At 41.6% G+C, this 24,968-nt stretch overlaps 1 protein-coding gene and 1 long non-coding RNA gene across 10 annotated transcripts in view; one reads left to right on the forward strand and one right to left on the reverse strand.

Annotated features, from left to right (window-relative positions):
- Window positions 1-24,968, forward strand: part of tns1b (tensin 1b) — a 191,391-nt gene that overhangs the window by 147,823 nt on the left and 18,600 nt on the right. For 3 of the 8 annotated variants that reach the window (XM_085434575.1, XM_085434579.1, XM_085434577.1), the window contains exons 13-18: window positions 60-120; window positions 1,264-1,339; window positions 4,266-4,395; window positions 4,609-4,672; window positions 5,434-5,567; window positions 21,670-23,157. In XM_085434575.1, coding sequence (XP_085290701.1) covers window positions 60-120; window positions 1,264-1,339; window positions 4,266-4,395; window positions 4,609-4,672; window positions 5,434-5,567; window positions 21,670-23,157 — 1,953 coding nt within the window. Of the gene's footprint in view, window positions 1-59; window positions 121-1,263; window positions 1,340-4,265; window positions 4,396-4,608; window positions 4,675-5,433; window positions 5,568-21,669; window positions 23,158-24,968 lie in introns of all 8 variants that reach the window. The other 5 variants (XM_085434574.1, XM_085434578.1, XM_085434576.1 and 2 more) reach the window with 3 other exon arrangements.
- Window positions 1-24,968, reverse strand: part of LOC146691258 (uncharacterized) — a 107,921-nt gene that overhangs the window by 11,173 nt on the left and 71,780 nt on the right. The window contains exon 3 of one of the 2 annotated variants that reach the window (XR_014915558.1): window positions 8,905-9,029. The exons of the other annotated variant lie outside the window; for it this stretch is intronic. This is a non-coding gene — a long non-coding RNA (uncharacterized LOC146691258). The remainder of the gene's footprint in view (window positions 1-8,904; window positions 9,030-24,968) is intronic. 2 annotated transcript variants of the gene reach the window in all.

The raw sequence follows: 24,968 nt of genomic DNA on the forward strand, positions 1-24,968 counted from the left end.
ATATACCACGCATGATTTAGCTTTGAGCCCCTTTCTTAAATGCATTTTTTATGTCCCAGGTTGTCGTCCTTTTCTCAAAATCTACCAGGCCATGCAGCCCATCTACACATCTGGGATCTAGTAAGTCTTAAAAAGCAGTCACACTCAACTGCTTTTACAAGATTCCAGGGATAGCGAGCTCGTAATGGCTCAATAATAAAAACGCTGATTTTCCTTTATTGCCTCTCCTCTTACTCCCCCCTGCCCCCTGATATACACCCACAGCACCCCTCTCTCCAGTTTAGAGTTCTCACTCGGCCCACATTATTGTATTTAGCTAGCCTCCCCAGCTGTAGGTTCTTGTTTCCCCACTTTAGATCCCGTAATCACGTCTAATGTTATTGGTGACTGGAGAACCAATGAAAGAGGCAGACAGGCATCTGTGTGGACGCCTGCAGGGTTTTCATGCCACAGGACCCTGTTGGTTCCCAGGGCCAGACAGGAAAGAAAGGATTCTGTGGCTCTCTGTTGTTGTTTTTGGAAAGAGGGGAGGTTAGGAAAAAGGCAGGGAGAGGAAAGGCAGGAATGTGTGCCTGCCTCACCTGAGAGGTGAGGCAGGCACACATTCTGCATTTACACCTTGTTTGGAAATATTATTATTTAGGACTTTCAACTTTGATTCAAAGGTTGAGCAAAAGTATTGAATTAAGGTTGTTTAGGAATAACAACCATAACATTACCTTGTAAAACGACAGCAACTATGATTAATCAATATATATATTCTGACTCAATGATCTCGTCATCTGAAATGGTCATTGGATCCAATATTTCTTAGTTCAGTTTTAAACTCTTTGGTCTTTTCACTGTTACTGCTCTTCTTATTCAAAACAACAAAGCCTGGTGATGGTTGCACAATGACGCTACAGTTCCTGTGAAACAATCAGTGCAGACACATTTCCATACTCTTTAAAGCTTTGGTGAAATCACATTCCTCTTCACTTTCTCTCACATGCTCCCTTTTGGCACTCTCCTCCCTTTGATCCTTCTTTCCCAACAATACAATCAGACAGGCACTAATACCCCAAAACACCATGGGCTACGCTCTGTGAAGGCCACTGTTAAAGTGGGGAAAAAAAGGGTGATTGTTGTTGGCACATGGTTTTATCCAGGGAAGTAGCATCAGAAACAAAAGCTGGTGCAGTGGACTTGCTGTCATGATTTCCACAGCAAGAATGATAAAAGCGGGCCTGTCATGTGACATGTTGTGTTTTTATTTCTCTGCAGTAATGTCCAGGGTGACAGCCAGACCAGCATCTGCATCACCATTGAACCTGGCCTCCTTTTGAAGGGGGACATCCTGGTAAGAACAGCAGAGACATACCCCAGAAGCTAGTGCTGTACAATATAGACTGATAAAAACCCTCAGTAATCTTTCAGCTGTTTGTAAAATTTAAATCATTTGGCTTCCGTGGATTTTAACTGCAAAACAAAGAAACCGAATCTCAACATTTTATCACTGGCTAAGCTCAGTGTGTGAAGCCAGTAACACCGAATGTTTATTGTTTTACCTCTGCCAGAGGAAAAGGGAAAAATATATGGATACCAAATGATAAGGGTAAAATACATGCAGGATATTCAGATTTTTTTATTGGATAATAATAATGAGGGAATCCTGTGTGTGTTTCCAATTGAACGTTGGCTTAATGCACTGAATGCATGTGCTGCAGCAGTTTATAGTAGCCATTTACAGGTGAAATGGGGCTGTAAAAACTTGGGAAAAGACAGTTGGACTGAGTCCTATACCTCGGTTTATAGGCCCTCATTAGCACACAATATGTTGCTGGAAACTATGACGTGAAAAAGGCCGTGTACTTCCTTTAAAACAGCATTTAAGGATACATGAGGTATCGCTATAACAGGACATAATCATTTCAAACAAAGTCTCATGTGAGACCTATCCCTGCAACTCTCTCAGGGAGATTCAGGGAATTTTTATGAAATCATTCCTGCAAGATCCTCAGTTTAGCAGCACCTGTGAGAGCCTCTGGTTTTCTTTTGCCTATAGAAAAACTCCACACATCAGCAACGTTTCTGCTTCTGCTGTCAATTGAGCCATAATGTTATCTATGGGATGTTCTCGGGGCTCATAATGTCAGCATGAAGAATTAGAAAGTGAGCACTTAGTTTGTACCTGAGGCTGTTTTGGCCTTCAAAGCTGAACTCATATCTCATCCTTTATTTAACACAGACTAATGGATTCTGCTGAATGCACCGTCAGGCTGAGACACTGCTTGCTGATGCTTGTTATTTTTCAAATAACAGGGAAAATTTGAACTGCTGCCTGAGGAGACATTAGCACAGAGTGCTCCTGCATTTTTAACTGTGATGGTTTTGTATATCTAATTGGTCAGATTAAAGATAATTGCAGAGAAGAACCTCGCATTGGTTTGTTAATTGTTTTAATGATCTTTTTAAAGTTTGCATTTGGGTTTATAATGAAACTTTAAACCTAAAAGACCATAACAAGTTAGGCCATTTCAAGATTTTGGGAAAATCTTTAGTGGCTTTCTTGGAGAATGGAGAAGATGGAAGCCACTCTTTAATGAGCAGCAGATGGTTACATTAACATAAACTGCATTAGTAAAAAAGTGTCTGCCCTAGTGTAACAAAATCCACCTCTTGGCACTGCTAAAGGTCATTGACATGTACAGTAAATTTTAACAGGACTAATATCACTGCTTCCATCTGAATTAAGAAGGTAAATAACACAGCCAGCTGCACATTTGATTAACTGATCGTCAGCCAATATGACCACTCAGCATGTCTGCACAACACCTCTCATACATTCCTCATACTGTCAGCATGGTGGTGGAGGGGTGATGATTTGGCTTGTTTTGTAACCACAGGACCTGGACACTTTGCAGTGGCAATCTGAGGCCATCTGTCCGGTAGCCAAAAGTTGATTGAAAATGGGTCATGCAACAGGACAATGATCTCAAGCACAGTAGCAAATCTATAACAGAATTGCTGAAAGAGAAAAGAATCATAGGTCTGCAGAGTGTCATGAGGGTACAGGAACAAAACTAAATGTAGAAAAAGTTTGCTAGTCTCTGTGTACAGAGACTTTTCAGTGCAAATATGAGCCTTTTATACACATGAAAGAAGAAATACAGTCATTATGATAAAAAATTTCTTGAGTTTTAATATTGATTATTATATATGGCTTTTTTAACCCTCAGAAAGAACTAAGCTAACCCTCCCTGTTTTTATGCTAGGCTAAGCTAACCATCTCCTGGCACTAGCTGATCCCTTTGCCTCTCTCACTATCAGCAAGAAAGCAAATAAGCCAGTTTCCCAAAATGTCAAACTCTTTGACATTTTGGGAAATAGCAAATTAAAAATAACCTTTTCACAAATGAGGGAAGAACAATTTTGGGATGTTTAAAGCCTCTACCTAAATATGAAAATTGGTCGAGCCCTGAAGGCATGTTAGCATAAAATTAGCAGAATAATATTTTGTAATTAAACTTGACTCAGCAGCGGTAATGGACCACTCAGCAGGACCTTTACGATATCCCAAAAAGCTGCACAAAACCAGAGGATATTTTACTTTTATTCCTCAGTCCTAAACGTTTTGGTTTTATGGTTAACCCCACAGTCAGAAAGTCGAGTCAGTCAGTCCTTTAGCAAAAATCGTTAATTTTAGCTGCAGCTGAATTCTTTTTAATTTCTTTGTCTATATGCAATAATCTGTTTGTCAGTTTTATTATTCTTTACATCCACAGTAAGGAATGATTACAGTTCTTTGGTTTCTTTCAGTGAATGTAAAAATGAGGCCTTGTTTTAAAAAAAAAAAAAAAGGCTGCCAGTCAGGAAACAGCAGGAGGGAGAGAGCCGATTTTCCTCAGTGTGGTTTTAACATTACTCTTAAAGCTGCTGTATTTGGAAAACCAGTTTGGATAATAATGTTTGTGGATGGTCCTTCCATTACAAGGGAAACAGATAAAAAACTAAAATAAAATAAACATAGAGCTACAAAAAAAACAGAGTAAACCTGAGCCAGCAGGGAATCAGACTGCTGTCTCTTTGCTTGCACTCAGTTAAAATCCTGTGAATTGAATCCTGTGAAACAGTATTTTTATATATTATAAAAATATTATTTTATTATAAATTATTAATAAAGAAGCATTACTTTTGCTTGTTTGGTATGACACCCAGTTATGATCTGCTAAAAGAGATTTATGCACTTGCAAATTAGCCTTTTTTCTTTTTTAATCGCCCTGCAGCTTAAGTGCTACCACAAACGCTACCGCAGCCCATGCCGAGACGTGATCTTCCGGGTACAATTCCACACCTGCGCTGTTCACGACCTGGGGATTGTCTTTGGGAAAGATGAGCTAGATGACACATTCAAAGGTAAAAGACTTGCAACTCTGAAATACTACTGACAACAGCATTATAATGCTCCTGCAAACAATGAACTTATACCTATTAGTAAGTAAAACCTGAACATCTGAATGGGCGTATAATCTTTAAAAACTGCATGTGTTTTCTAGTGTAACAATATATGCATCTTTAGATATAAAGAGAAAACTCTCTCTATTTATTTTTTTATTTTTTTCTTTGCAGATGATAGATTTCCAGAATATGGAAAAGTGGAGTTTATTTTCTCCTTTGGACCAGAGAAAATACATGGTAAGGATCAATGTGTTGGGTCTTATGGCCATACTAAGCATTTTCCATAACCATACTACACTCTTATACATAATTGGCATGACTGAGAAAATTAGCTCACTCTCATACGCCCCATACAACAGTGACTCCACTGAACTGTAAATGGAACCATCCATCTCTCTTCTAGTGCTTATCTAATTCTGGGTTGCGTTGGGGCTGGTGCCTATTCCACCTGTCAAAGGGTGCAACGTGGGGTACAATTCGGACAGGTTGCCAGACTGTTGTTAGTACAGCTCAGCTCAGCAGAGTTTTACTTATATTGTTTTAATTTACAATAACTGTCACCTTGCCTCAAGATGCAGATCCTTCAGTGTTAGAGAGAAAACTCCAACAACATGATGATCCTTGAGGAACAGTAACTTGGTGACAGTGGGAAGAAAACAAATCCCTGGTAACAGGAAGAAACCTCCAGCAGAAACAGGCTCACCAAAGAGCAACCACCAGACCAGTCCATCTTCCATGTGTAGTTTACTGTTTCAGGTAGAAAAGTGAGACAGGATGATAGCATGCAGCAAAAGAATCCAGCCAGGTTTAAAGAAAATAAAAAAAAGAAAACGTGTCAGTTTAGCGCAGGGTCTTGAATGTAATCGAATAGGGAAAACAATTATCTCAATATGAATTCTGAATCTCAATTTTTTTTCCTTGATTCTGATAAAAATAGCTTTTCCCTTTTCCGGATGTAAAGACATTCACATTTTCTGCTCTGCCTCTTTGTACTTCTGGTCAAGGTGTGGACCACCTGGAGAACGGGCCGAGTGTCTCAGTCGACTACAACACTCAAGATCCCCTGATCCGCTGGGACTCCTACGAAAACTTCAATCAGAACTGCGAGGACACCACAGAAGGTGAAAATGGTAGGAATGCTTATCCTTCAAACTTTACCGTGTAGAATTCAGGTGTTACAATGCATCAGATCCACTGACTCTTTAAAGATGTGCCATATGATAGTTCTCAGTCTGATTTCATGTGAGATTTATGGAATAATTTTCTTACACAATTTTCTAATTTATTTTTAACTGTGTGGATTATTGAAGTCATGGACTAAATCATGTGCCGAACCCACCATACAGATACAGAGGACACATTCAGATCTTTTCCATTCAGATATTTTGCCCTACAAAACTTTGCCCTACAAATACCAAAAATAACCCCAAAATTGCATTACCAAGTTTTTAGGTTGTAAATGTAAATGTTGGATTGTATTTTGAAAGGAAGGAGAGGCATCGCTACCGCTGAATTCATTTGTGGTGAAATTATCACCACAGAGAAACCGAGGGCCCCTTGGGACCGAACTCAACCGCTTTCCAGAGCACAGTGTGAGACATTCCTTGGTTCAGCCACAGGCATGGACAGAAGCTTCCTTTTGAGGGAGCCGTGGTCACTCTGTGACCAAAGTGCTGCTTTCTATGCCACCCAAAAAAGGAAGCAATGTTACGCCCTTAGAAACAGCACCGTACGTTAGATGGGTTTGTCTCGGATTTAACAAACAACAAAAAACCCCAAGAACGCCAAGTCCTTCAAAGAGAGGAGGAACCATCCAGCTTGTTATCTGTTGGGGTCCCAGTTAAAGCAGAACGATGTGGAGCAACATATGCTTCCATGCATGTGGTGTCTTTTTCAAAGAAGCCCTTGCATACTTCAGCAAGACAATACCAAATCACTTTCTGCATGTTTTAAATAGCAGGGCTCAGCTGTAAGCAATATTATTCCAATGTGGAAGTGTTTAAGAGACATAGCAACTTAACCAGGAAGCGGAAGACCATGTAAAGGTATAGAGTGGAGTCGCCACATGCCGAGGAACATCATCGTGTATAAAAGTCACCAACATTCTGCTGACTCAGAATGTAGGTTAGTAGTTCAAAATCTTCTCTTTCATTAATATCAGCATAAAAACTGTTTCCGGGAGCTTCGTGGCAGCTCCTGTAGGTGTACTGTGTAGGCAGGCCAGAACTTCTGTCCATGTGGTGTGTAACAAAAGCAGGTCCTGGACTGCTGAACAGCCACAATCCAATCTTGAGCAATAATAGCAGAGCATTTGGCTGTTGCAACTACAGCATATGGTCTCCACAGTTCTAAAACTCTAACTTAGTGTGGTTAAAAGAAGAAACATGTTGCTGGAATCAAATTCAAAATTACCATATATATTTAAAAAATCCTAAAAAAAAAAAAAGATCTTTTTCTTTTAACTAACATGTTATACAACATTCCAGCATTTTTTTTATTAGCTGCCCAAATAGTTAAAGGTCAGAGGTCAATTGGCTTCCTTCTATCACTGCTCATAAAGTGTCTACCCAACACTTGGCGGCAGCTTGAAATAGGCCCTACTAAAATAGAACAGGTGTAAGTCTCCGCTCACTCTGTTTCAGTGAAGGTGTGTGTGTAAATTATCTGTGTGTCCAGACCAGTCCGGTCCAAGCCGTCTGTCTCATCTTGCCTTCTGTCATCTGATGATGATACTGTGGTCAAATCTGAATTAGAATTTAATGAGATCACAGACTCGCGCGCATGATATAAGTAAGCATCTGCACATGTGGAACACACACACACCCACACGTTGTTTTTTTTAGCCACTCGAGTTTGAAGTAGTCGATAAGACTTCAAAGGTGATCCCTTAATAGCCTTTTGTGCTGTGACTACTCGGCCAGCACCGTCAGACTGATGCACGGTTTCAAATGAGCTCAGTGTGAAAATAGCTTTTAAAGAAAAAAAATAATTCGCAGACTAGATAGGAAAAAGTGTTTCCACTGTTTTTTGGCTTCACACTTGTTGGTGCTGAAAAGGCAATTAACTCCTTTGAAAGAGTGACTTTTAGAGCCGAAGGGAAAAATAGCTCTGGATTTACATCTCCACGAGTCTTAGAAAGAAAAAGAGTTGTTGTTGGGTTTGCACGCTGTCGGGATCACTGCTGGGAAAGCACAAGGCTACTTGCATGAACCCTTAGCTTATTAGGGCACTACATAAAGCTTCAAATTATAGGGCTGATGTTTTGCTGGGATCAACTTTGGGTAAGTGGTGTCTCTGTGGCTGTTAGTTTCCAAAGATTGATGTTGACTTTTATTATGTTTATTGCATAAAAACAGTTTCAGCTGCTGTGGGTTAGTTTTAGCTCAGGGATTCTTGTCATGCCTGCACCTTGCATCAGCAGAACAAGCAACATCCAAAACAACACTTACACAACTGACTATACACAACTATAACATTACATGCACTCAAAAGCCCGATTTAGACATGAGTAGTATTACCTGTAGACCTCTAATATTTTGTAATAAAGTCAACGGTCATCTGTGGTATTACTCCCATGCAAATTCCTGTGCTAGCCTACAGCACTGTGACTTCAGTTTTTCCTTCTTTCGTTATTTATTCCCTTAGTTATGCAGTGTTATAGAGGTGTGTGGTAAATGAGAGTTTGGACAGGACACAGTTTGTGTTGCTTCATAGCCTAGTAAAAAAAGTATGGTCAAATATTAGAAAGGCAGTCTCTCATCGGATGATGAGTTTGGACAGCATGCATGTCAATAACTAAGGTACATTTTGCCTTCTTTCAGTGGTTCAGCCCATGCAAATCAGCCAGTCAAATTTCAGTCATGGTGGAATAAGTTCTGAGTCTCCTGGTTATATTTCTTGAATTATTCTCATTTACAGCCCCATATTTTATTCCTGGAACCTGCTAAAGTGGCTTTGAATAATTCAAATGCACCCTCAGTTTATCTTTGCTCTACAGCAAGCCATTTAAACTCCTCTCCTTTCCACGACACATTCCTTTGAGCCAGCTTCCTTTCGATTGGCTGATCCTTGCAAAACAGAAGGTTTTAACAGCAGATGGGTGGAGCTGCTGTGCATGCAGAGCTGCGAAGACCAGATCTATTCTCAGCCATCGCTAAGATCCAAGAAAAAGATGAGAAAAACTTTTAATCTTACACTTTGACCCCTTCATTCAGGTCATCATGAGCTCTCAGCCACAGCTTTGTTTGTGTGAATGTCTCCAGATGTATCCTGGTGTTCACGATTAGGTAAAATATAGTCAGAGAAGTCAAACAGCGCAACCTAAATCAGACTGAGAGACGGTGCATTGCAGGGCATGTCAAAAGTGACTTTTTTTAGCTGCATCACAATGATTCATTAACTCATTCATTAGCTGTCTGGCTAACATATCACGAGTATTGTCCAACCCAGGGAGACTTGATACTTTACTTTTTTGATTTTTTCCTCATTGCTTGAATTCTTTGCGAGCTTGTTGCTCTGCAACGGTCTCGTTACTTCAGGAATCTGTGTGAGGAGCCGATGTGCAGCACAGCCTGAACTCTCAGCTTCAGTAACTGGAAAGAGAAGGAGGGAGAGATTACTGATAAGGAGAAAAAGAAATCGTGAGAGATGTATCTAGAGAAAAAATTGCAGAGGCTGAAGAGAGATATTTTTTTACGAGACAGTTAAAAAAACAGTTTATTAAGTAAAGTGTTGGATGAAAAGTTGTTGGAATAGAGGGATTCCAGTGTGATTAGGGTTTGCCTCAGAAAAACGTTTTGCATATATTCCGCTAGGCTTGTGAGCCGCAGTTCAGTCATTTGGTCCAAACTTTGGCCCTTTTAGTCTTCACTTTCTCTCTCCCCCCGTGTCCTCTGAGGAGTCGGAGGAGTTAAGGGCAGGACTCTTCAGCTCAACTGTGAAGCTCTTTTGTGCACACATTCACAGGAGGAGGAGTGACAGAGAATGTCAGTGTGGGTTTGTGCACGCTGCTGCTTAGCAGAGAGACTTTCTAAGAGTTACACAGTGAATTTGTGTCCGGTGCTTCTTCAATTTCCCTTCACCGTGACGCCTTTTTTCAAGCGTTGATAGCTGTTGAAGAGTTCAGCCGCGAACCTGTGTGCAGTTTGCTCTTCGGGTGACTCCGGAGTGAAACGTTGTCACTAATTCAGCAGTTTGACGTCTCTCACATGTGAGTAACGTGGAAATTTGAATCACAGATTTGATTTTCACAGTTCCTGACGATACTTATTGCCCTCAGGTTATATATTATCCAAACACTTGACCATGTGACCTATTTGTTAATGTTTCTTAGTTCTTCAGCTTCACAAGGAAACTTATGTTTCGATGTTTAATCTTTTACAAATGCTTTTATTCCACAACAACAGAAAGTTGTGTGTTTTTAGGCTCTCCATTTATGGAATTTATGAATGATTCCTACTGGGAGAAATCATCATGGAACTTAAAAGAGGGGGAGATGAGCATCCTTGAAACAGATTTTCTCATTCTTCTCTGGTCAGTTACATTGTAGCGTTCCCACATCTCAGCAAAACTGTATGAGTGCAATAATGTCTCAAGATGAAGGGTGACACTACATGTTTTGCCTGGAAGCTTTGAGACACTATAGCAAATTCTAGAAACAAGAGGACTCAAGTGTCCTTGATTTGTCTGCGGAAGCGTGTTTTTCTGATGCTGTAATGTTGCACTTTATCCAGTGCCCAAATAAGCATTTCCCTGTATGCTTTGTACTTTCTCTGCTGGAGGTTAATGCTTCCTCCTTGATCCCATGCGCATTAGTCACAGGGAGAGACGTGTGTTCCCGGACCAACAGCTCGGAGTCCAGCAGAGGTGGATCGTGCCTGCCCTGTGGGCACAGACGATTTGTTAGTAACTTCTTATAGCAATAGAGAGGGCTTTATAGTTAAGTCTGTATTTGTGAGCCACAGACTGGGGCGGGGTGGGATTGGGAGAGTTACATAAGTCTGGTGGAAATGGAAGTTGATGCAACAGCATGATATCACTGCTATGAGACTATGTTTGGGCTCATACGGATGACTGGGATTCAAATGGTGTGTTGGCCAGGTGAGCAATAAATTAGCCCAGACTGTGACATGCAGCCGTTACTTGTTCTAAAAGAATGCAGTTTCTTCTTTTGTTTTGTGGATAAATCAGAAAATAGAAAAGGACACTTCAAATTCCAGTCACATCTATTTTTTCAGTTTCTCTCAGCTCAAAGAAATACCTAAATATTAAAGGGACACTTCATCGCCAAAATAAATGAACAATTTCCCCCTCCCTTCATCCTACAGTGCCGTTTATCCGTCTAGAATATTTTGTTCTGAATTGTTCCTTGAAATGTACATGACATAAAGAAAAACTTTTCTTTATGTCATGTACATCCAGCTACAAAAAGAATCATAAAGCAAGCTACCAGCACTGCCCCGCACAGGGGGACACCATTAATGTCTGGCTAAAAAGCCTCCAGTCACAGGCTGGCACACAGTTCCTCCCGCAAAGTGTAAAGGTTGACAGGTGTAGTCAGCAGAAAAAAAGTAGTTTCTGTGTGAATCTGTGGAATTTTTTTGGACAAACTGGATGTTTTCTGGTGGCTAAGAAATGAACTTAAAACAAATTTCTTTTCTTGTCACTTTGATGACGGAAATTGCTGTTTAGTTCCACTGCACATTAAGAGTACACCATATATTTAAACAGATATCTGCAGAACTGGATAATTCACACTAAAATGATCAATTGTCCCTTTAATTCAAAAACCAGCGTCACAATTTTTCTTGCTTTTTTATTCTTTGGAATCACACGTGATATTGCTGAAATCTTAATAATTACCCCTTTATTAATCCTTGAACAGTTCTGGTCCTTGGTCCTTCAGCAGCTCTAGAGACTTTCTAACATTGTGGCCCATATTTCCACCGGGTTGGATTCCCAAGTTTTCTTTCCTGCAGATGTTCTTATGGAAGCCAGGTTTTTCCAGATGAATTGTATTATAACTAAATGGAAATGAGACTAATGTGTACACGTCTTTGTAAAGTGCCCTAAATGCTATCGGTCTCAACAGCAGCTGTCCACCTCTTCTCATATCACTTGGCCTGAACATCTGCTTATGCCACATTTTAGCCACTTTAATGACCGTTTCCCTGATGCAAAATAAATAAATAAATCCAACTTCTCCATAAAAAATGTGATCTCATTCGAAGCACAGAGACGGTGTCAAACTATGCAGAGGTCAAATCTCTGGCCTTTTGTGTTGGCAACAGGCTTCCATGCTATCAATCCCTCAGTCTGGTCCAAGGCTTTGGGCGGATTAGGCTGCTTTGACTCCAAACTTTGCACAGCTCCTATTGCGTAACAGCCAAGACAGAAAAATAAAGGCCTCTCTAGTTAAGACTGCACAGCACACAAAGAGAGAACAAGTGCCTTGTGTTGTAAAGTGTCCCAGTTTGGACCCTGGCTACAGGGGCACAGGGACAGGGACATCTGCTAGGTGACAGAGAGAGCATCGTGAGCTTAGGGTTTAGTTAAGATTTTTAGAATGTTTTATGTGCACTTGACTTAGAGGCTGAATCCCCACAGGAAAACCTCAGTTTATGTACTCTATGGCTATCCTGAGAGAGTGGATGCTGGTTTTCCATAATGTGTGGGAATGAATGACTGGTTTGTTAAGTCCGTATGGACACAGATTTAGTCCAGCTGTGACCGGACACTCCTGTTCTCTCTCCATCTCCATCTTTACACAGCTGATCTGGCTAAAAGTGCCACTGAAGGTTCATGACATAATTAATCATGATCACTTTCCATAGACTCTTCTCACAGGGCCCTCTTTGTATCTGTCTTTTATCTGCTGTTGAGGTCTTTGCACTGTAAGTGGACACGCAGTAACACTCTCATCTTGGACATCTTGTGGATGTCACATTTGAAATAGCTAATGTCGTGTCTAGAAGACTCCCCTCGTTCCCCAATGAACGTCGAATGCCCAGACCTGACATACAGTGGGGCAAAAAAGTATTTAGTCAGCCACCGATTGTGCAAGTTCCCCCACCTAAAATGATGACACAGGTCAGTAATTTGCACCAGAGGTACACTTCAACTGTGAGAGACAGAATGTGGAAAAAAAATCCATGAATCCACATGGTAGGATTTGTAAAGAATTTATTCGTAAATCAGGGTGGAAAATAAGTATTTGGTCAATAACAAAAATACAACTCAATACTTTGTAACATAACCTTTGTTGGCAATAACAGAGGTCAAACGTTTACTATAGGTCTTTACCAGGTTTGCACACACAGTAGCTGGTATTTTGGCCCATTCCTCCATGCAGATCTTCTCGAGAGCAGTGATGTTTTGGGGCTGTCGCCGAGCAACACGGACTTTCAACTCCCGCCACAGATTTTCTATGGGGTTGAGGTCTGGAGACTGGCTAGGCCACTCCAGGACTTTCAAATGCTTCTTACGGAGCCACTCCTTTGTTGCCCGGGCGGTGTGTTTTGGATCATTGTCATGTTGGAAGACCCAGCCTCGTTTCATCTTCAAAGTTCTCACTGATGGAAGGAGGTTTTGGCTCAAAATCTCACGATACATGGCCCCATTCATTCTGTCCTTAACACGGATCAGTCGTCCTGTCCCCTTGGCAGAAAAACAGCCACATAGCATGATGTTTCCACCCCCATGCTTCACAGTAGGTATGGTGTTCTTGGGATGCAACTCAGTATTCTTCTTCCTCCAAACACGACGAGTTGAGTTTATACCAAAAAGTTCTACTTTGGTTTCATCTGACCACATGACATTCTCCCAATCCTCTGCTGTATCATCCATGTGCTCTCTGGCAAACTTCAGACGGGCCTGGACATGCACTGGCTTCAGCAGCGGAACACGTCTGGCACTGCGGGATTTGATTCCCTGCCGTTGTAGTGTGTTACTGATGGTGACCTTTGTTACTTTGGTCCCAGCTCTCTGCAGCTCATTCACCAGGTCCCCCTGTGTGGTTCTGGGATTTTTGCTCACCGTTCTCATGATCATTTTGACCCCACGGGATGAGATCTTGCGTGGAGCCCCAGATCGAGGGAGATTATCAGTGGTCTTGTATGTCTTCCATTTTCTGATGATTGCTCCCACAGTTGACTTTTTCACACCAAGCTGCTTGCCTATTGTAGATTCACTCTTCCCAGTCTGGTGCAGGTCTACAATACTTTTCCTGGTGTCCTTCGAAAGCTCTTTGGTCTTGGCCATGGCGGAGTTTGGAGTCTGACTGTTTGAGGCTGTGGACAGGTGTCTTTTATACAGATGATGAGTTCAAACAGGTGCCATTCATACAGGTAACGAGTGGGGGACAGAAAAGCTTCTTACAGAAGACCTTACAGGTCTGTGAGAGCCAGAGATTTTCCACCCTGATTTACAAATAAATTCTTTACAAATCCTACCATGTGAATTCATGGATTTTTTTTTCACATTCTGTCTCTCACAGTTGAAGTGTACCTCTGGTGCAAATTACTGACCTCTGTCATCATTTTAAGTGGGGGAACTTGCACAATCGGTGGCTGACTAAATACTTTTTTGCCCCACTGTAGGTGATGGAATACCTGCTGCAAACTCACAATGGTTCTATGTTCATCTCAAAGCAAACCTTTCTTTTAATCCAGTTCAGGAGAAAATAGGCGGAGCAGCACAAAATGCCTGGCACACTCTCCTGTGGGTCATGCTTTTCTCTTCTTTTGAGCCACAGAGGTGTAAAAGCACAGGAGATCTCACTTTCATTTCAGTTCCACTGGGAATAATTGGCCTCTCCTCTGCCTTATGATTTGATGCCTAAAGACAAGTCTATTCACTGACTTTTCCTGGTCTTTGTCAGAACACAATATTTTTCACTTTACCAGGGGGAAAAAGTGTTATATTAACATCAAGGAACTTCCACTCTTCTCATCTGAGTGCTATCAATAGTTTAGGATTCCTGAGGGGCAGATCTTGGCACAATCACTGTCTAGATTCAGTCCCTGATAGCAGTAGCTCAGATTTATGAGTTTTTACCAAAACAAAGCCAGAGAGGGAAGGAGCCAGTGAGGGACTGTGGCTTTGTTGCTGCTGCACTAAAGAATGGTTGTGTAGGTTGCCGACTGGCACGGATAGGAATGGCATCGGGGCACCACCGGGGGTGGGGGGAACTTTACAAGACTGCCCTATGTTGGTAATAATTTTAATAAACATGAGCACAAAACAGAGGAGGACACCATATAATGAGTTGAAACATGAACTTATTATTTATTCCTGCATATACAATTTGTACGTCCCTCACAATTTCCTGTTGTCCCACCGAGATAATTTTGGCCAAAAATTCTGGAGGCGCCTCTGAAAAGCATGTGGAATAGCGGTAACTACTTCTGCCATCCTGGATAGATCCAAAGAAGTGGCTAGTGACACAACGTGGAGGCCAAAATAATGGATTATGATTGTTATGATTGTAATTAGGCTGTATGTACAGGCTGTATGTACTACAGCCTGTACATACATAAAGTTATAGAATACTCACAACATACTTCATACCGTGTACATTATAACATACCATAATAGACCCATTTCTGTAATATACTTACATATCTATATTATTGCTAATATATATTGTAATATATCTATATCACTAAAGCACTTCTGGATGGATGCAAACTGCATTTCGTTGCCCTGTACCTGTGCATGTGCAATGACAATAAAGTTCTATTCTAATTACAGGGTTATTTGTAAATCAAAATCAGTGAAAAAATTGAAAACTGGTATTTTTGCTGGGTAGTATGCTAAAGAAATACCACCAAAATAAAAAAGGTCATAATTTTATGGTAATTTTTTTTTAATGTAGGTGCCCTGCTTTTTCTCTTCTTGCCTCATGTCTTAAAAAGTAAAGAGCAACAGCAGTCACTTGGGACACTGTCACTATCACAATAAACTGAGGTTTGTTTGTTTTTTGGGCTGAACGTACTTGAGAGTTTAACCCAATGTAAAATCATATTGACTCAGCTCTAATAGCAGGAAGTATCAGTTAGGAGCAAGACCGGTCTCTGTCTGAAGAATTTATGAGGATGTTGACTAAAACAAGAGCCTACAGGAGACGCTTTGAGGAAGATCTGCATAAACTATCAAGGCTTTAAGGCAAATATTGCGGTTCTGTCTTTGTAGTAAGTCCAGACCATGGGTATGAAGAGTTAGCTCATCAAAGCTTCTCTTCACCTCTGGAGTAAGATAGCTGCAGCCAGCTCATCAGACGCTCTCCTCATTTGGCCCTCAAGATTTTTCCTTTTGCAGCCCTACTGCTAACGACCGTTGATGACTTTTCCTGAGACACAGCCTCATCCAGGATGAAACATAATGCTCTGCGAGGATGAGCTGTTGGGCTGATTTATAGCTTGTGGCGTGCGTAGGTTATGGCTGTGCCTTTGGGTTTGTTTTTAGTAGTATTTGTGCTAAATATAGTTACTCTGTGTGACCAACATTGGCTACAGGTTACCGCACACCTGGATAGGGTTAGATAAGATGAATATGTTTTGATGCTAATGTACTTTATGTTTATCTTTGAAGTTTATTTTTGGAATACAAACATTAGTACCTGTAATCAGGACAGTGTTTGCCAGTCTGAAGTCATCGATAGGTTTTTTTCTGACTACTCGAGAAGACCATCCATTACCGTGCTCTTTGTTTCCCCAACTCAGAGAATCTGCACTTACGCAGATTGATTCACAGTGATCTTTAATGTATATTTAATGAGCTGCAAGGCAAGTGTTCATTTAGCAAGAACAAGTTCCTGCACTTACATTTGACTGGCAACTGTGAGTGTTGGTATTAGCCAAACTGTGCTTACATGTGCATCCAATCTCTTCATAATAATAATAATAACAACAACAACAACTCTTCTACCATGACAAGCACTATGCTGTTTTGTTTTTGTCCCAGGTCAGCTTTATTAACTTGTACTGACTCTTTTTAGTCTTCACAAGTCCAATTAATCCACCCTAGGACATCTAAAATCCTCTTGAGTGTAGATCATTTATGAGACCGATGTATTACTTTAATCTGTCCTTGAGCCCAGTCATACAGTAAAAGTAGACTTTGTTGCCAAATCAATAGTTAAGCCATTAACTTTGACCAAAAATGGCACCAGGCTATACTAATATATTGTCAAATCGTTTTGTCATTGCTTTTTATTAGTGCAACCTTTAGGGTCAGAAAACATGGACTACCCCATCCTGTCTGGTTTAGGCAGCAGTGTCCACACACACACACACACACACACACACACACACACACACATTTTTTTCCTCTCAAGACGGCCACATGTATGTTTATACTTGTAAGCTTGAGGAGAAACATGCTGTAAGAGGGAGGGTCAATTGCCACAAAGGTCATAGCTCAGAGTTCAGAGATTAGGAGGTCACACAGTTGCACCATCTGGCCCACAGAACCTCAAAATATCTGACACCATTTTCTAGCTACAAGTCTTCTCAGTTTCTTTTATCCATTTATCTGTTTTTATATGGTACTGTAAAAAATATTGAGCTACATACTTATCAGAAGAAAGTGGAGAAAAAGATAAAGCAATGTACTGAAATGTGCAAACATACATGGGAATACTGTATCTAAGGCAAAAACAGATTTTGTACAGGTCTAACGGGGGTGAAAGTCAATTCTTCAAGACAACCTGAACTCTCTTAGACAGCTTTCTTGTATTTTCTTTGAGTAGTCTTCAGGAATTCTTCTTGAGGCTTCTTGAAGGACATTTAGAGCTCTTTTTTTGATGTTGGCCATCTTTTGATCCCAAACTGCTTCAATAATTTTGAGGTTCGGGCTCTGGGGAGGCCAGTCCATAACTGATAGTGTTTCGCTGTGTGCCTTCCTATCTAGGAATGCTTTTACTGCATTGGCAATGTGTTTGGAATCATTGTCATTCTGAAAGATGAAACTGTTGCCAAGCCGTTTTCTTCCCATTTCCCTTCTTTAAGAATGACTTCTTCACAGCCACTGAGACCACTTCTGATGAGGCTTCATTGGATCAGCCTATTTCTTAGAAACACAATTTTCAGATATTGTTCATCTGCTTTAGATTTCTTACACACACACACACACTGCACATCATCCCGAGATGTGCTACAATTTTGTCTCTTTCTGAATTACCTTGTTGGTGCAAACATACAATTTTATACTCGTCAAACTGTGTTATCTTTTCAGCATTTTTCATATACTCAAGATTGGGAACAATGTCCAAAGAAAAACTTTGAAAGATCATCCAAAATCCTGGACAACTATTAGTATTACTACTACTATTAAGATCATTAAAAAATGACAAGAATGTCTAGCTTCTTAGAAGCAAAACATGAAGAAAAGAGGACAGGCCTAGGACATTTGCACAGTACTATACATCGTAGACTCTACTGTATCTCTTGGTGATGGTGTTTTTGTTGTGTTTGGTCTGGTTGCTGGCCTCCTGCTTTTTCCTAAAGCATTACATGATAAAGGGTTTGTCACACTCAGTCTCGTCACTAATGGAGCGGGTGTAGACTAATTGGTCATTCCACACTGGTAACACTTGGTCCAGTCTCTCCTGCTGCGTTATAATTAGTTAAAGCTACGAGGTCTGGATTGCAGATATTCTCCTCCAAGTACTGTGTTCGGGATCACTGAGCAAGTATTTACCTCCTAGGGATTATATAAAAACACACCAGCGTGGACACACACAGTGTGGAGCGTCATACGTACACATGCCCTTTCTTAGCAAATGAAGGAGCCCTGTCAAAGGTTATTTGTAGAGGCTCCCATTGGTTCATTTCAACCAAAAGAAAACAGCAGACATAGCAGCACACACAGAAGCAGCCTCAACATAAATAGTCCTGCTCCGCTAAGAAAAGTCTCACAAGTGTAAAGTGACAGATTAGATTTCCTGTAGTACAAATCCTGCCGATCAGTCACGTCGTGTCTAAAGTGAAGACACAAGCCGAGGGATGACTATGCTGGGCTTTTACTGGATGTGACAGTGGAACAGCTGGAGTCATTGCAATCAGTACAATCATCAACATTACTCAAAGAACAGACCAGAAGGAAGGATATGAGGAAGGAAAATGGGAACTGGTGACAATCTGCCACTCAAAGTAGTCCAACTTCCACTGAATAGCCCTAAAATGTGGATATATAACGTTTTTATTTTCAGTCAGAGTGACACATGTGGTTTTTGTCCATTATTCTAGATTATGTTGTGGAATAATAAAGTGGTTGTCCAGTATGCTAATAAATACAAATGGCTAGGTGATATGCACCACACACTTTTCCCATGTTGGGGTTAGAAGATATAACAAACAGCTACTGTGACTCATCTGCGTCACTCTTTATCTGTTGTTTTAGCTGGACAGTAACTGCATAAATCAGATCAGCATTTGCTCTTCTGGGTTTTTTTGTTTTTACCCACTACGCTTTTCTGTTTTCTCCATCTGCCTGCACCAGGGTGGAGTTTGCTCCCTGCTTCCTAGCTTTGAGAGTGCTTGTTAAATGACTGTTGGACGATGTAGCTCTTTCCATTACACGAGTGTTTTCAACACTGATGGACTGAGGGATGGGCATCTGTGTGTGCATGAATATGGCTTATTTCTACGTATATTACTGGATGTTTGAATATGTTATTCAGCTTGTCTCTTCTATTTATAACATTAACTGGCATGGAATATATTATGTATTAGAATATAAATGTCCATAACTCATAACAAGCCATACATTTCAGAGAGTATGGCTCTCTGGGACAAATGACATCAGGGACTGATGTCATTTGATCAAACGCTATACAGTGGAATTCAGTGGCCCCTTACCCTCCACCTCTCACATAAACCGTCAGCCAGCCTGTTGTGATAGACCTCCCACATGCGCACACATAGCAGAGGCAACCTTTAGACTAGTGCGCGCCACCGAGCAGCCAGCAACAGCAGCAGTCGCTCTCCATGCAGACAGCGAGGTATTCAGGAGAGAGAGGAGGAGCAGGAACAGTAGCCAAAACCAACTCCCCCAACTCCTGCTGTAATCCTTCATGTCCCACCCCGGGGGCAACTCTGCAGGGCTTTTCCCAGCTTAGTTTGGGACTGTACTCTCATCCTCTGCTCACACAGGTAGGGGAACCACCTCCTGCTAAGGTCTTTCCGCCGTTTCCTTTGACAAGGCTGTGACTTAACTTTGAGTTAGCTTGTTAAAGTGGTGTAGCTGAGGCAGGGAGGATGTCAAATTAGCTGTGCTGGCGTCACATTTGGCTACTGGGCAGGTGATTATAAAGGCACTGAAATGGAGAAAGTGAGGAGGGCTCTTCTTTCATGACTTATGTCTATGTTTATCGGCATGACTGTTGCATTAAAAGTGTGTGTGTGTGTGTGTGTGTGTATATATATATATATATATATACACATACACATACACACACACACACACACACGTGTGTGTGTGTGCGTGCGCTCATGTCAGTGAAAATAGGTTGATACCCACTTGATACCCAAGTAGTTTCATGGGCTGCATAAATGTGTCATGATGACTTGATTTGGAGTGTCCTGTTTTACAAGTGAACTTTTCAGTAGAGACTTAGGGGTATAATACAGAATAACAACTACCAGGAGTCTAATCACTTATTCTAATTGGTATGTACTGTGTGTAGTAACTATGGCAACAGCCTTGAGTATTGATACAGTGAGTTGACTTAACTGCTGCTACTGTATACATCAAATATAAGCCTCCAAATGCTGTAAATCTGCAGCGGGCCATATCGGAAACACTATAACAGTGGTTACCATAACGTCTTTCTCTCTGCATGTGCCCCAAAAATCTACCGAACTCGTTAGCGGCTCAGTAGTAGAAAACCGATGTTTTTGTGACCAGGAGCCACCAGATTTGTTTCCACCAGCACCCTGACAGTGTGCCATTCCCTTGGCAAGTTGCCTCTGGCCAGTCAAGGAGACCTTGCAGTACTTGGCTTGTGTACACCCACTGAGCTCCATTACAGAGCCCCGTATTCACTAAAGCTGAGATGGAGATCTCTATAAGGTACCGAGATACAGACAGCGTCTTTGTGCAGCTTCTTTTCCAGCTGTAAAATCTGATTTTGTTATCAGGGCGTGCCTATTCATGCGTTATGAGTGAGGAACTTTCATAGACAGTGGAAGAGGAATTGTTTGAGAAGGTACCGTTTTTCCTCTTTACTCTCCTGAAGCGTGTTTAGCTGTCGGTAAATGGTGTTACAGGATGTCGGTCATGATTTTTGTTGGCATTACATTCTTGAAGATTGGATTCCTGTTACGGATCACATGAAAATGTTGCTAATTCATTTGGCATTGGGCTACTGAGTTGGCTGGATGAGAGAGGGGAAAAAGCGAGCATGTAAGCTCGTGTGTATAAATACACACGTGTTTTCAGCCTTTTTTTTGTTGTTTTGCTTTCAGTTGCATAGGCCAGAAAAAGCCTGCAGGACTTCCTTACTCAGTGAGGCAGATTTTTCCAGTGATGACTAAAATTTTCTGTTTAGGGCACCCTACTTCCTCTTCATTAGACTTGTGGCTGAGTTTGGATCTACAATATAATGTGTCAGTGTGTGTGTGTGTGTGTGCACGTGTTTGTGCTTGTTTGCAGCGGCACTTCAATCTTGGCTTATGCAGAAACAACTCAGCAGGTTACATCTGCCGTGTATAGAGATCTATTTATTTTATATGAGACTATCATGTTTGCGGTTTTGGGGATCATAAAAAAACAAGTTAACCACCAGTTCATCTGCTGATATACCAGCATTTCTCAGGTGACACATTTAATGCAATTGGCTTGAGAAAGTGCAAGGCAGACCCTCGTGATTTCATCGTTTTTTCCACAGCGCATGCCACAGACCCGGCTCATTTCCTGAAGCTGGTAGAATAGGTGGACACGAGCCAGTGTTTAATTTTACTGCAGCTGCTTTGGCTATACCCACAGAACCTCTTGATATCCAGCATCTCTGATAGTTCCTCACACTTTTTTCTTCTTCTTAATGTCTTGATGAATCCCATGTGTTTATATTTTGAAGATTAACAATTACAGAAATAAATGTGCAAATTGCTGTGGCTCTAAAAATACTTGGGTAACAAAAAATTTAAGGTTTGTGGAAAATGTAGGCATCTTTAATAGTTGTATTTGGCTTAATGTGATCCTAATGATGCTTTTTCATACTTTTGTTTTTAGAAGTCATTCATACCCAAGGACCCCTGGATGGCAGCCTCTATGCCAAAGTACGCAAAAAAGAATCTGTTGACGGAGCAGTCACATCGAACGGCCTTCCACCCTCTGCTATTGAACATGCTTTACCTGCGGTTGACCATGCCTTGTCTGTGAGCAGCGACTCAGGAAACTCTACTGCCTCTATCAAAACCGACCGAACTGATGAAGCAACAGCAGCCCCTCCGGCTTCCACAGTGAACCAGACACACATTCCTGTGGGTGAGGAGTTACCCTCGGTCCATCAACACGCTCCACCTGCCCAACAGTCTATCAGTCCGCAAGAGAAAAAGGAGCTAGAGCAGCTACTGAGTGGCTTGGAGGGGCCCATGCACAGACAGGCCTTCCTATCAGCTCCGGCATCCGCTGTTGGAGGGATGCTTCACCTGGTGCCCGCACAGGTCCATGTTAATGGGCATGGTAACATTGACCGTGAGACCGACATTCTAGATGATGAGCTTCCTACCAGTCAAGAGGGCAACAGTGTTGACAGCCTTGGAACGTTCTCTTCCACAGATGGGCGGGCTACACCAGCTGATCTCTACTATCAGTCTGAGTCCATTATCAATGGTCAGGACCACGTGCCATATCTGGAGCGCAACGTCCCAGAAAAGCCTCTGGAAACCGTCCAACCACAGCTTGGCATATCTGGCAAGTCTGTCACGTTGCCCCACAGTGATTCTACCCCATTCTCTGGTAGTTACATGCCTACTCAGAATGGCAGTCTGTACCGCTCTCAGTCTTTTGGTGCAGAGTTAAAGTCAATGCCACAAGCTCCCACTCGCACCACTAGTAGCAGGGATGCCGTCCAGCGTGGTCTCAATGTTTGGCAGCGGTTCGGAGTGCCAGAAGAGCCAGTAACTGAAGGCCTCACTTTTAGTCCGCCTCCCACTGTTGCAACCATGCCTAGCCACCACAGCCTGCCACAGTTCCCTCATCGCCACAGCGCTTCGCAACAAGAGATTGAGCAATCAATTGAAACTCTTAATCTCCTTATGTTGGACCTGGAGCCAGGCCGTTCGCTGGTGACAAAGTCCCAAAGTGCTCCATTGCGCGAAAACTCTGCTGTAGTGACCACACAGCCATCCTTTTCTCAGAACCAAACCAGGCCCTCCTACCTGCCTGATTCCACCATTCACACCCATTTTTCAGGCCCCATGTCCAGCCACTCATCACCGCCTGTGAAGCCTAGTACATCAGAACCTGCACCTGTCCAACGATCTCCGAGTTACACCTCTGGAACAGCTTCAACAAGTACTTCCTCACAAGCCTCCCCCACTGTAAGTTGCCAGATCAAGACAGTCAGCACTTACCCACCAACAACGCTGCCCCAGTCTGCAGAGGCCTCTGAACCCCAGAAAAGCCCTAGTGCATCTTCAGCATCACCCCAGCCAAGAGACAGTGAGCCTGATGAGGTCTTTAACATTGAAGGTCTGGTGGCCCAAAGAGTGGCTGGTAAGATCACACAGTTTATTTTATGCTGACCCTTATATATGTATAGATTTTAAAACTTATGATAATGCTGCAGGTTGTATCTTCAAAGGTATTTGCTGTATATGATCTGACAGCTTTCTGTATTCTTTCTGGCATGTTAAAAAAAAAAACCCAGTTAAAATCCATTTTTACTACAGATTGATGTATGGGCACTGAACTTGACCTACAGTACATTCAACTATGTGTGTCAATAATACTTACTTTCTATTTTTGTTCAGCCACGATAACCACGAAGTAGTCAATTTGATATGACATTCAACAAAAACTAAATTGCTTGAAGTGGCACAGTCTGTGGAAGTTTATACTCCAATACTTCCAATTTAGCAAACTGTTGATGTCTTTGAAAGTAAAAAATAAGATGAGCTTTCTGTCTAAAAAGCGTTACTTTATTTTCTACTATGTGTCATTAAGCTCTTTAACTAGTGTTTTATATACAGCTGACAGATACCGTTTCTAAAATGTAGAGACTGTTTTACTAAAGAGTTCAGCAGCTGACATTGTCTCTTTCTACAAAATTGTCCAAATTTCTACCATGAGGACTGGCACAGAACTGACTAGGCCAAACTCTCTTACTACAGCCCCCCGTTACAGTCATGTGAAAAGTTTTTACAGGACACTTTGCAGTCCTAAATAAATGCCCCCTTACTGCTTCTATAGGAAATTAGGGGGTAGAACATCACTGCATGTCGTGATTTTACAAAAGTTGCATCTAAACAAACAACAAGACTTCTAGCACAATGTCCTTTGGACGGATGTTTGGCCATGATGCACGGCAGCATGTCGAGCAAAAACCAACAAAAGCTTCATACCATTTATGAAGCACAGTGGGAGAGGGCGGATGACTTTGGCTTGTTTTGCACCCACAGAACCTTTGGAATCATGATTGAACTCCTGTAGTGAGACCTTAAGAGGGCTGTGCAAGAATGAATTCCTGTAAACGTCAATGAACTAAAGCAGGCCAAAATTCCTCCACAATGAAGTGTGAGACTAATGAACTCACACAGTGAATAATTACTTAAACCTATTGCTGCTAAAGGTGGGTCTAGATATTACTTAATCGCGGGCTGTAGTTAGTTTTTTACAGGACATCAAGGAGTCTGATGGAAACTCATTCACATGACCGTCACTGTACATTTAGTTCATAATTGGCAGCAAATGTAGAATAATGTAGTGATGAGTAGAGTTGATGCCATCATCTGTGCACTGTATACACATCTCTCTTGGAAAACACTGTTCAGCCCTTATCTCATTTCCTGCATGTCACATCATCAGTCCCCGTCACTCAGGCTCAAACAGGAAGGGTTCTCTCCAGTCCAGCAGGTTGACTATCCCTAGATAAGCTTGGGAGACATCCTGCAGAATGGCAAGAAATTGAACAAAGTCAACATGACGAAGTGCGATAGCCATGACCTCAGATAGCGAACATGAGGCTTTCCAGAATCAACAATACTTCATTCTGCTGCCATTTGAATGTAGAACACTTTTTACATTAAGGAGCACAAAATGGTAGTTTTTGTTCTTGTAACATCAGGAATTAAAAATACCTTTTACTTTCTTTAAAACAGAAATATACTTATGTAATTTGTTTGGGGACTGTGAAGGCAACATTGTGTTACCTCTGGTTTTTTTTAGTGTGTGTGTGTGTGATTCACTCTTGTTTTCAGGAAAAAGCATCTTTTATACGAACAGAAAATGTCTGTTATCTCCTCGTTCTGCTGTTCTTATCAGACCCCTCATCCCCCATCTCCTTTTTTCAGTTTCCTCATCATTCT

The sequence above is a fragment of the Copadichromis virginalis genome, linkage group LG16, assembly GCF_057382275.1.
Source record: "Copadichromis virginalis isolate Kocher_CV1m ecotype Utaka linkage group LG16, C_Virginalis_male_GT1.1, whole genome shotgun sequence".
Lineage (NCBI taxonomy): Eukaryota > Metazoa > Chordata > Actinopteri > Cichliformes > Cichlidae > Copadichromis > Copadichromis virginalis.